Source organism: Solea solea, chromosome 2 (assembly GCF_958295425.1).
Source record: "Solea solea chromosome 2, fSolSol10.1, whole genome shotgun sequence".
NCBI classification, from domain to species: domain Eukaryota; kingdom Metazoa; phylum Chordata; class Actinopteri; order Pleuronectiformes; family Soleidae; genus Solea; species Solea solea.
The window spans coordinates 10,324,521-10,337,799 of record NC_081135.1 but is presented as its reverse complement, the minus strand read 5'-3'; the positions used below and the strand labels follow the sequence as shown (position 1 = coordinate 10,337,799).

Here is a 13,279-nt window from a genome sequence, read left to right as displayed (position 1 = left end):
CAGTATGACCCAATGAAGGAGAGATTAAATGAAATGTTGATCTGATTAATAAGGAGGAGCATTAACTTTTGATGATAATCCGTGGTTTTATTAACTTTATCAACAATGTGAGATGGGACTTTTGTCAACATTATCAAACAATAAGTCATGCAGAAAAAACAGACTGTTTTATTGATTACTGATAGAGTGACTTTCAAACGACTTCCCAAGTGCAAAACTAATATGGTTTCAAGGCCCGTAGATGTAGTTTGAAATGCTGTTGTGATATCTACTTTCAAATGAAGGTCAAGAATTGCAAACACTTCATTTTGTGGTTGCTAATCTTCCGCTAACGGGTATTTTACTTCACAGGGAACATATACAGTATATACAGTTATTATTAATAATAATAATAATAATAATAATAATAATAATAAAATCCTGGTGCTAATAAGGTAGAACCTAATTTCTGCAGAACTGGTGATGTAAAGAAAAAGGATATAATTGTGGTTATTGTTAGGCATTGTTTAGGCTGTCCAAATACATGTAGGTCAACAATATCTGCACAAACCTGTTTGTGTGTGTGTGCGATTACTCACAGGTTTGACACTGGTCCTCCTGATGGCCCCAGCAGCGTCCATTACACGTGCGATGACATCGTCTGCCTGCAGAAAGCAGAAACACGCGCTATAATTCACAACTCTTTAACAAACTTCTGATTCAGCTGTGAAACTGAAATTACACACACACACACACACACACACCCTTAAAACTTCCCCCAGAACAGTGACAGTGACAGATTTGTCGACTCTCCTTTGGACCCAGTTACTGTGGCGAGGTGTAAATAAACGACAGGCCTCTACTCCTCCTTCCGTCAGGCCTGACAGAAAACCCACAGCCCTCATGTGCCAGTCCTCCATCATCATCCGGGCTTAATTGACTATGGGTTAATTACAGAGTAAGTGGGACAGCGCAGCAGATTGGCACTGTGTCCCTTCCACCACTCTCACAGTGGGGCTGTTAATGTTAAATACTAACTCCAGCTTGGCAAAGGGGCCCCCCTGTTTGGCAACCTCCACTCCCACACGCTCTCTTGTCATTTTTAGGCCCACCTCCTGCGTTCTTTGTTGCTTTTCGTCTTCCTCCTCTTCCTCCTCTGACAGACAGTGCCATCCACTCAACATAATGGCAGGGTTTTACACGTGTTGTACTTTGAAGTGTTTACTTGCGACAGAGTGGAACTTTTTTAAATGAAATAAAATGTATCAATTTAAAGCTGATGTGGATTTTTTGTTTTTATTGTTCTGCCTCTGTTTCAGAAACGATGTAACACATCATTATACGTACGTGGAAGTATCAGACCCGACCGAGGGAGCGTTTGCGCGTATACAGCAGTAAAGCAGCGTTCACGCCGTCCAACTGCTGAACGACTGGGTTTTCTTTGAGCAGCAGAATTCACATTTGAAGCTTCGCGGACGCCTCTTTGTGTTTTTAGTCAAACTCCGTGTTGCTGCCTATGTGCAGTGTGGAAATGTTGCCAGGCAACATTAGATCTAAACACTGCTATACTGAGAAACCTGTGGAGGTGAACTCTTTTGAACTCAGTGGTTTGAATGATATTATATTTAAAAGTTACACACTATGCTACGACAATACTTAGGTTTATAAAGGGTACGTAAGATTAGAGTGCTGCTTGAATGTTTAGTAGAGAGTAGACAGGAATAAAAAAGAAAACAAAACTAAGGCCGTTGCAAACCAGAATGATTGTTTTCTTAACAGCAGAATTTGTGAAGTTTGATTCCAGCTGGTACACATTAATGCATTTTATTGATCTGACATTCAACAAAAATATCAAAATAGGCAAAAGGGCACACCTCATAGAGACATCTCATAGACAAACAGAACCTTCGTGAAATCTTCAGACTCTCTGACAGACGTCGTAATGTGCATCCTGAAGTGGTGAAAAGTAAACTTTCTTTCGCTCAGGCCGGATTTCACCCATTTCTATTTTTTCTGGTGCTTATAATGAATTCACTTAATTGCGTCAAAATCTCACCATCAAATGATTCACAATTTCGGGCCATGTATTTGCATCACGGCTGATGTCCTGAAGCTCCGTCACGAAAGGTCACTTTCATGAGAGAAACTTTCCACATTCACACCAGCGCTGATGTCTTTTAGTGCCTGGGCTGTTACTGTTGTTCACCCTGACATAATGTGAGACAGCTCTCTGCTCTCCCCCCCTCCCGCATCCCCCTTTAAATGAGCAAGAAATGTGTGAAAAGGATTGAGAAAGTTCATCTTTAACAGCCAGTTCCTCTGACACGGAGTGTCCGCCGGATAGTGATGCCTGTTATTGTCCAAAGCTGAGGGACTGCAGGGACCACGAGAGGAGAAGGGAGGACGGATCGTGTTTGTGAGCGTGTGCGTGCGAGAGGACATCAGAGGGCAGCTTCAAACCAGCTGTCAGATTCACTGGGATTTAAAAAGAGCACAGCAGACAGGGGCCTCGCTGCAGAGCCACAACCAAACCACTGCAATACAGAGGTTTGCGCACTGATCTAATAATATGTGATTTTGCTTCCTAATGACCACCAGGCAAAGAGAATGAATAAAAAAGTGGGTAGAGCGCAAGTGCTGCTGCTGCTGCTGCTGCTGCTGCTGCTGGTGGTGGTGGTGGTGTTAGTGTTACTATACGATGTGACTCTTCCTCAGGTGTGATCCATCTACTGTATATGCATAATGGCTACCAATAAGATTGCCACCAGGTGTGGATAGTCATCTTGACAGAATTATTAAAGGTGAAAAATGTTCAGTAAGTTATAACAAGTGTTTTATGTCACTGTCTGGATTCAGACCTTTTAGGACTTCAGTCTGAATGGTAAACATGTGGAAACTCCCCATAAATATCACGTCCTCTTCTTGGCGTGTCAATTAAATAATATTTTTCACTGCTGTTTCACATTTATTGTATTTGTTTATTTTTGCGACACTTTCATTTCTCTCCTCCGCACATTGCATTCTGCCAGCCAGGCACCAACAGCAGGATTTGCACACCATGTTTTTTGAAACCTGGACATTTACAGACGTCACACTACAAGTAGCTGTCAATCACGCTGGTTTCCACTGATATGCAATGTGCTTTATCATCTAAATCCTCTAAATGGAAATATAATTCACAACAATTGACATAATGAACTATTGAAGGAGAAATTAGCAATTGAGACCATTAATTTCTCAGGAAATTGTTGACTTTCTAAACCAAATGGGAAGTAGAAGCTCTGGATAACTCTTACTTTCATTCTACTTCCTTAAAGCAATACTTCACCAATTTGCATTTAGCTTTGTATTATTAGAATAGGGGTAGTATTTTTGAAAAATTGTGTTTCCCCTGAGTTGAGAAATCTCTTCATTCTTTGACACTCGGTCCTGTTAGCATAACTGTTAGCAAAGATGGCTGACACTGTTTACATTCTGGGAATGAGGTCCCGCCCCCCTACGAGTGGGTCTAAAAAGTGCGGAAAACCTATTTCAAGCCTCTTTAACTTCACTTCTCAAAACAGAAGGCTACGTCCATTTTCATACACAGTCTTTGTCCGATACTCACATCCCAAGTTGCTGTTGTTGGACGGCACCACCAGCAGCTCAGCCTGGGGGTTCCTGATGATGTCTCGCCAGTGGATGGTGTCCGCGTGGCAAAGGAATTTATTCTGGTCAACATAAACACCCCCATTCAGTATCTCTGCACAAGGAAGGGGGGGGGGAAAGAAAGAGAGATGAATGAGCACATACTATAGGCGGGGATATATAGTACATGTACACGATGGCAGAAAATCAATACTTCAAGGTTAACTCCCATCGTTGCTGTGTCTCAACGTATTATGATGCACGTCGTGCTCTGGGAAGTGCATCTGAGTATGACGATGAAGGCTACTGACAAATGCATGCAGTAATTCAATAATATGTGGAAAGACAATCGCGTTTCATACACAGGTACTTCACAGAAGAATAAAATAAAAAAAATAAAACAGGACATTGATTTCACTCTCTAAGAACAACAGCTCTGTTTTTGAAAACTGCACGCCTCTTTGCTTTCCTAATTATACATCCGCTATTAAGTTATTTTATTTAGCTTGAAAATTAGACCAAATTAATGAGTTGGAATGTCAGCGGAAGACACCAGATACTTGTTGAGTTAATTAAAACTGTAATAGTAAACTGGTGCAGATACAGAGCTTTATTTAAATCCTCAGAGAGGGATTTTAATTGTCTTCATGAATGCAGCAATTTTGTAAATGAGGACTGGTGTTAAGTTTCAGTGTGAGTAAAGGAAGAAAAATAAAGGGCTTATATGCATTTTAATGCAGTTTTGTTCTATTACTGTCTAATATACCATGTCAAAGTCTGAGGCTACCCCTAGCTTTGTTGCTAGCTGTGCTAAAGACTGTCCATTGTGGACCAAAGTTAGCATTTAACGCTTTAACACAGAGCGTATCACAGACGACACATTAGCGCAAACACACTTTGCATTACCGTAATTACGCGACAGGTCGTGATATCTGAAACATTCCAGCAGTTTCTGAACGTTGAGAAGTTGCACGTCAAAGCTAACATGTGGTTATTATGCTAATTTTGCTCGTGCTGTTGCAGGAAGCTGGTGAATCAGCGTCTTTGTCACCAGAGAGGAGAGAGTGGGAAGAACACTTGTACATAGTTTTCCATTTTTTGGCAAAAATTTAACAAAAGCACTTACTCACAGGACATTTGCTGGCCTTGTTGTGGTTAAAATAAGCAAAAATGTCCAGACGGACACACTGAGGCTTCGGTGTTAAAGGGTTAACTTGTGAAACAGAGCTCGACTTTTTACCACTTCCTGTTAAAAACAGTTGATGTGAATATTTTAATGTTGAAGTTTTGTTAAATATGATTTTTATAAGCATTTTGGTTTGGTACAGGTTATACCTCATATACCTACTTTTTAAACACTGTAGAAGATATAATATCTGTGTTTCACTCACTTTGGTTCTCACAGACGTTTCATACATGCATAACTAAACAAAAAAAACAATTATTACTAGCTGACTTCATCCTACTTTAAAAATATGCTTGTCAAAAATGTTAGCCTCCATTGACCTGACCTGGTCAAAATGTCCTGATAAAAATGTTAAAGGCTTAGTCTGGTTTAATGAACTCTCATTCCCACAACAACAGAGGACATAGGGAATAAATAAATTATAAATTCATAAAATTGACAAAACGCTGATGTCAAATTCACTTCCTTCAAAGTTAATAAAAGCCGTACACTGCCCTACGCCTACTTAATGTGTTTCGGTCAAGTTTTATGAGTAAAAGATCTGAAAAAAATCAAATAAATAAAAAAACTGGTCAAATTGAATACTACTCTGTAATAGAATGCAAATTAAACAAACACAGACGCATCTTAAGTGGGAAAAATATGGGTGAAACCTCCTTTAAAATGAAAAAGTATTTCCAATGGTTTTAACATGAAGGATCCAATGAATGTATCAAGTGTCATTGTGAGGATTGAAAGGGGCCTTATTTGCATTTAAATGTTGCATTTTGTCCCAATGTTTTCTATATATTAAGGCCCTTTATCATACACATGACTGGAAACTCCCCCCCCCTCCCCAAAAAAACAAATCTCTTGACCTGCTGCAAAGTAACACCAGAGATAAAGCAAGCTCCACTGGATTTAATTAATATTAAAAATATGCACCAGTGTCTTCAACAGATGCCTGCGAACAGAGCTAGGTAACAAACACTAATCTTATTCCCTGTTACTAATCCAGGTTTTGGATATGGACACAGAATGATAGGATGCTGCAGTAATCCTCTCCCTCCCAAGCCGTGACCTAAGGCAGGAGAGAAACAACACAGTGGCGTCTAATTTCCTCTAACACGCGAGACGACCGCAATGTTTAACCCAGATGAGGGATTTAGATACAATTCACCTTCCGTCCCCCTTCTCCTTGAAAGTAAAGTACTGCCTGATTCCTTGAAAGCACTTGTCACAATAAATGAAATTTGGTATTAAAATAATAATAAAATGGAACAATGTGGTTCGGATTAGGAGTGGGATTATCTGAAGGTAAAAAAAAGAAGAAAAAAGGGTAATATCTCCCCAGGCAGATTATTAACAGTGAATGAGTTATGTGGACAGTTCAGCAGCCACGCAGAAGCACACACAGGAAGCTAATCATTACCATCCGACACACTGATTAAGGAAGTGGGCCTTGGTCGAGACGGGGGCATTCATTCAAAGCCCTCTTAGAGGTGACACAGCACTCTATCTGCACACTGAATGGCCTGCAGCCGCGGCTTCATGTAATCATGTTCCCTTCACAATAGACGATCTATCAAGAGGGCATTTTACATTCATGGACGGTGGGTTAAGAAAAAAAAAAAAAAAAAAGAAGAAGTGGACAGGCTGTGCTTTATTCAAATAGTACATGGAGTGCATTGCCAGCATGTTTTGGTGCCATTTAACAACACTCAAGAAATGAGATGTCCACAATATGACCTAGCTCTATTTAGAGTTGATATGGGGGATGTGATCAAGCCACGAGAAGATTACAGTCTGGGTGTCCTCAAATAATGATTTAATCTGACATTTAAAGCTGTAGTACGAAACTTTTAAACCGGTGACGCTCCCACACCGCACACAGGAAGTGATTTATTGTGCATCAATACAGGCAGTGGCAACAGTAGCACTGCACTTTTCAGAGTTTCAGAAGTGGTGAAATATTCTACTCAAGTAAAAGTACTATTTTGATAACATTTTGCTTAAGTATAAGTAAAAGTACTGGTCTAAAAATGTACTCAGTTAAATTAAAAAAAAGAAGCTTGTTTAAAATTAACTTTTTAGCAAGGCTGGGGTTCTTTCTTCGTGCAAAAAGGACCCAAATCTCACATTAACTGTTTTTAATTAAAGGCAAACCTTTAAAAATTAAAAATGCTGACAAAATAATACATGTAAACCCATAATGCTTCAGTCAAAATGGGTCAAAGGTCACAAATGCTTTAACTTTCTCCTTAATTAGTGCCAATTCACCTGTCTTCATTCACGTGTCCTCATCATTCACTGCCAAGTTTCTGGTGTGGGATTTATTTTTATTTTTTTTGATTTTTTTACTCAGTATGGGATGTGATTTAAGTACAGTACTTCCAAAAAAATACTATACTTAAGTAAAAGTTAAATTTAAAAAAACCTACTTAATTACAGTAACGCGAGTAAATGTAATGTATTACTTTCCACCTCTGGATGAATGCTTCTTGTCCCCACCCGCCCCTGCTCTGCTGCTATGTGCACACAAACGCTCCCTCAGTCGGGTCTGATAGTTATTGCTTGACGGCCAAAAAGGCAATACTTCTATGTAACTTTTCCATTTCATGACATGTTTTAAAATCTTTCTCTTCAACTTCAGCTCTCTGCTGTCCACGCTTTGAAGGACACTAACTCAAGCCAGTATCAGGTGCTCATTCATTCACTAGGGGGACAGTCTCCACCCATGCCGTCCATCCCTCCCGCCCCACCCCCCCGCCTGCTTCGATCTTTCCATCAGGATGGGAGATATACAGCTGACCACAACCGCAGCCTCACCACCATCAAATCTCCTCACCCTCCACATGCTTTTGATTCACGAGGCGGCCATAAAAACCATTGTCCTGCAACTGGAGAAAAGAGGCCAGTCGGAACAAAGAGAACAGGATGAGAAAAAGAGAGAGGAAGTAACTCTTCCAAACCTCACACACACACACACACATACATATATATATATATATATATAAACTACACCTTTTTCTTTCAGCGTAGCTCTTTAATGCAGTTGTAATATATTACGGCTTCATTAATGAAAGCTTTTTTTTTGAGTTGCAGCTTTAAACATCCCCGCATAACTTTATAACTATATGTGATGTTTTATATACTTATACACATTTAATTCACGAAGAAGGAATAAATAACAGTAGCAAGACTGCAAAGTCTTAGGATATTCCGGCAAAACTTATTTTCAATTTGTGCATAAAAAATAAAAAAAAAACACTCTTAATAATCTTGGCCAAAAAAGCTGATGAGTGCAATATGTGGTTTCCCCCCCCCCCGCTGACATTTGACTCTCACTCTTTTAATTGCAGAACCTTAGTATAAAAAAACACTCTTCTTCTTAGAGAGGAAGCCAAGATGTCCTAAAGTCTGTAAAATCTCTTGAATGGCCATGAGAGGGTGAATCCACATCAATATCACATCATCGGTAAATTTTGCACTTACATGTAGTTTAGGGAAAGGGAGCCCACATGGCATTAACAACAATAATAATATTAATTATAATAATAATAATAATAATAATAATAATAATAACAATGACAACAATAATAATAATGATGTTGGGAGAGTCTGGAATATTTTACATTATAAAAACAGCAACATTGGTTTTCTACAGCTAAAAAGAGCAATTTTCTGAAACATGCAAGGTTATCACTGCTGATATATATATATATATATATATATATATATATATATACATATATATATATATATATACTCTCACAACATCTGGACTGCTACACGGCAGCTTGCCTGAGATTCATGCTTCCCTGGACTTTACAGCCTTTTAGATTTGACACAAAATAAAGCACTCGTCCTCCCTTTTTGATCGCCGGCAAGTTTGACCAAAGCAGCAAGTTGTGCTGGGTGTTTCTCTGGGTGATATAGCTACCAGCAATTCCATTTTATGTGTGTGTGCGAGCGTGTGTGTGTGTGTGGCCGTCGGGGACTCGATTGCCATATGCTCAGGTCATGTTTGGTTCAAAATTGTTTCTGATGGCAAGTTTTGCTACATCTCTCTTGGCAGTAAAAATAAAGTGTCTCAGTGAGATGGAGGAGAGAAAAAAAAAACAACAACACTGAGAGAAAGTTGAAATGTCTCACTGAATCAGAAATAAGATTTGATGTGGAACTGTGCGACAAAGTGTGAGTTCATCACTGGAGGAGAATCCAGTGATTGTATAAGACTTGATAAACTGATTATGAATTAATAATCCGCTGATCAAATAGCTTTGCTTTCTTCAAATGCTACTTTATTTTTTTTTTTTTACTGAATTTCTTCCTGAAAATAAATCACAGCTCATTGAAAACAACTTGAACTTAATTAAATTAAACGAATTAAAACACTCAGCCACAACTATTCAAACATCTCCACTCAGACTCACATTGTACTTACTCCTCTAAACTGGAATGTACCATTTACTAAAGTAAGAAGGGGGTGATGGTAAATTAGAAGCACAATGAAAGTAGATATGATACAAAATAGATATGAAATACGGAAAATAGAGAAACTACTATTCTCCCAGTGTGTACTAACAAGGAGTGAGGAAGCTCTTATTGATGTGTCTTGATGCAATAAAGTTACCAGATGCATGTACTTCCATTATATTGTGCCACTTTATTAGGTACACCGAGTAAACTGCATGCTAACACATTAGTCTAGTCAGCCAATCTTATAATCCCATCATCAACTGGACATTGAAGCACAAGTAACAAGTAAAGAAGACGCCGGAATAAATCAATAAATCAATAAATATCAAAATCACATCCAATCAACCACCATTTACATGTCTTGTCTTTTTTCCTTTTAAATAATGACCACAATGTTAGCAGGCTGTGTGTCTGTTGTTGTCTCAATTTTCCCTTTTCCCTTTTGTCACAGCTGACTGATGCCAGTCTTGTACTGTACCTTGATTATTGTAAAAATAATCACGGTTATTCTTATGATGTGACCAATTATAACTTCGTAGGGCACCAACAAGGACTGAGGAATGACATTGGAGTGAATAAAATTAGCTAATTATGTGCTGGTATGAAATTGGTGAATGATGAAATCTGATATTATTGGAAGTAACCCTGTGAAACATGCCGATTGTTACATCCTTATTCAACTTTTAATTTTATTTTTTAAGTACTGATCTGAACACATCAGACCTCAGAATAAAAAAATCATATTTAAGAGTGGTTTGAGGACACATGTTGACACATTTCTGAGCATTATTTCATGTTACGTCAGCGTGAGTAGTGCTTTGATTCACTAAAGATTCTCCTGTCTTATCATGTGATCTGAGCACAGACGGTGCTATATCAAGTCTGAACTACACAGGGAGAGCAAAAATTTAAACATAGAGGGTATTTATTTGTACACACTCCAAAGGCCAATCAGTGCAAAAACTGTTCAGGAATCAAAAAAATGATCCTTGTGCTAAGCTGCCACTGCGAGCCAATTAGGTCATTTCCCCGTCGCTCAGCCATGCGAAGAACCCCATATCTTGAAATAGTTTCCAGGCAATGATGGCCCCGGCACCAATCAGTGGCCATTGCTCTGTAGGGAGTGGCTGATGAGCTTTCATCAGTGCTGCTAGCCACTTGTCCATGTGCATCTCTTTCTCTCCCTAATTATAATGATGAATAAGGCCATATGTGGTGATCTGTCCTCGAGTGATGAGTCCACGAGTTTGCCGTTATTGTCTGGTTTTTGGCCCGCCGGTGGCGTCACGTATCGCACAGCTCGAGCTGAGAGCATTTGGACGCTCAGCGATACTCTTATTTCTTTTCTTTTTTTTTTATTAGGAACACCTCGCCATTCTTGTCATCCACAAACGACCCATACCCTCTGAACGGCAAAACGTGCTTTATCACCGCGTTAATCGTCTGACTCGACAAACGTGTGGGAACACGGGCACATATTGAGATGATGTAGAGGAAAACACGTGAAATGCCGCACTCAGATGTACAGAATCCCTGTAATGTCAATATTGTTTGTGTCAATATCAATATTTTTATTCTCCTGGACAGATTGCCAGTCCATAGTTTTTGAATTTTCCTATAAATCACAAACGATCTAGGAGGAGAATTGTTCCTATTTTTTTTTCTTTAAACATTAAACCAAAAAAGAGGCTTTTTTCATGCTTTAAAGCTCAGGAGTCTTAAATAGTTTCTTTTCTTCTCTTAAAAAAAGAGATGTTGATGTTTTGGAAAGTTAGGGAAATATGAAAATAGAGTCTGTGTGTGCCTAATAAGTCACATATTTTCCTTTTGATTAGAACATTTTCACGTTTTGATTATTACTCCTACTTTATAGATATATGTATCCCCAGGTTTCATCTTTGGTGCATTAGTAGTTCCTGTTTTCTGCTAGTTTGAGCCCATGAGAGATTCTGGCTAGTTGTTTCCTGACAAATTATGTTATTTTTGAGGGTATTTTAACAACTGGTGAAGCCTGTCCAGCAGATGAGTCACTGATTGTACTGCAGGAAGCTTCAGAAGCACACCGAGCTAGCAAACAAACAGCAATTACTGCAGTTAGTGACTCAAACTAGTATTTTAAAGTTGGTCTCAAGGGATTAGTGGTGCAAAAAAATAATATTTATTGTCAACAGTTTCACTTTCTCTCTCGTGTTTGCTTTTTATTACATTTATTGGAGACTTTTATTTGATCTAATGCAAACTCTCGGCAGTCATTTACACGCATCAGTTCCTGGTGCTCTGTGTGGCCTGTGACACAGTGCAGACAGCTGGCATGACAGAAGGTGCCGAACTAGAGGAACCAAACAAATTGCCTTCATTTTCTTAGAGTGCAACCTCTTCGGGGGGAACACTGATGAGCTTTTACTGAAAACGGCGACAAATCTGCAACTGCGGGAAAATAATGACTCGCACGAGAGCCAGTGAAGTAAAGTTATGGGGACCCAGCGACACAGAGGGCTTGTGTAAAAGCGTCTTTTAAGCTGTCCCACGCAACATTTTCAGTTCCTCCAAGATAATGGGGGACAATCATGTGCAGAAATTACAACTCTCAGAGGCGGAAAAAGACAAAATGAGAAAGGAAAAACAACTCAAGAGAGTGTGAACCTTCAAAAACTATGTTAAAAAACAGGACAAAAATAGCTGCAGAGATGAAATGATTTGTTTGGCAGCTTTCGTGCTGCACTTTGAGGTTCACACATTTGTGGCTGCAAAAAGATCGGAAAAACAAGACACTGGGCAATATGGAAAAGCTGTGTAAAAAAAGTGGTACAAGTACATTTGTATTTTGTGACACAGTTGCGCCATTTTCATTATTCAAGAGCAGATTGAATCAAATTGGGATTGATTGATTCAGAACCTTATGAATCGAAGTCGAATCGATTGGGGCAAATTGGCTGATGTGAAAATGTAAGGGTCATTTTTGGATTTCCACACGAGCATGTGGTGGCTAGCACTGTTGCCTCAAAGCAAGAAGGTCAGTGGTTCAGATCCCGGTTTGGGCCTCTCTGTGTGCAGTTTGCATGTTCACATCGCTTTCCCCTCTTGCTCCAGTTGCTTCCCACAGTCCCACAAACGTACAGGAAAGTTTAGGTGGACACTGAGACTGAACAGTTGTTTGTCACTGCATAATATCGCATATATAAAGTTATTTTATCCCCGAAACTTAACTTGCGGTTGAATTAAAGCTGTGGATCTCTCGCCTCCGACAATTTGCGGTAAGACGGCGCAATTTTGGGTAAACAGAAAAACACGACTTGACTGGAAAACAAGCAGTCTGTCCCTTAGGATAGCCTGTGTGTGTGTAATTGTGAAGCACTGCACTGTACACTGTACAGTGCCTCCAAGCCTGTTTACTCTAAAGAGTGGAAAAAATAAAAGAAACACAGAGGCTACTGAGAAAGTAGCTGCTTGAGTGAAAACGACTTCTCAAATCCCATGAATAAGTGTTAAGTCTCCAGACTGCAAACAAGCCGCCGGTAGATAAATGGCTACAGATTGTAGAAGATAATAGAGAGAGAAGAAAGCAGCCAGTTTGCCTTGAAGCGCTTTAAAGCGAAGCGTCAGCAGAAGGGGTCCTGGTGGTGTTACTGTATGAGTGACCAAAATGAAATGAGCTTTCCGAAAAAAGCAAAGCGCGGCGGCGGTCTCTCTCCGTTGGAGGAAACATTTTTGCACCTCTTATAAGGAGCTGCATTATTCACACACCTAAAAAGCTGTCAAAGGGAGGGCATGCTGCCTTTTTATAAATGAAACAGTCATTATAAGTTAATCCACAGTGGCTCGGCGGGTCTCTGACTTCAAGGAGAACTTATCTGATCTTTGCGCTGAAGCGTCAGCGGGTCTCCAGAGTCCCGTTTCCCCCCACTTCTCCATTATTAGCTCTGCCAGCCAAAGAGATATTGTGCTTGGTGACAAATGGGCGAGAAGCGCGAGGGCGCAGACCGAGTGGGGAAGGTCCCTTCCATCTCCCTCCCCCTCTCCGGTGCG

At 39.7% G+C, this 13,279-nt stretch overlaps 1 protein-coding gene across 3 annotated transcripts in view; it reads right to left on the bottom strand.

Annotated features, from left to right (window-relative positions):
• Window positions 1–13,279, bottom strand: part of LOC131450102 (receptor tyrosine-protein kinase erbB-4-like) — a 253,626-nt gene that overhangs the window by 79,896 nt on the left and 160,451 nt on the right. For all 3 annotated transcript variants that reach the window (XM_058622190.1, XM_058622192.1, XM_058622191.1), the window contains exons 4-5: window positions 3,587–3,721; window positions 579–644 (exon numbers count right to left, since the gene is read on the bottom strand). In XM_058622190.1, coding sequence (XP_058478173.1) covers window positions 579–644; window positions 3,587–3,721 — 201 coding nt within the window. The remainder of the gene's footprint in view (window positions 1–578; window positions 645–3,586; window positions 3,722–13,279) is intronic.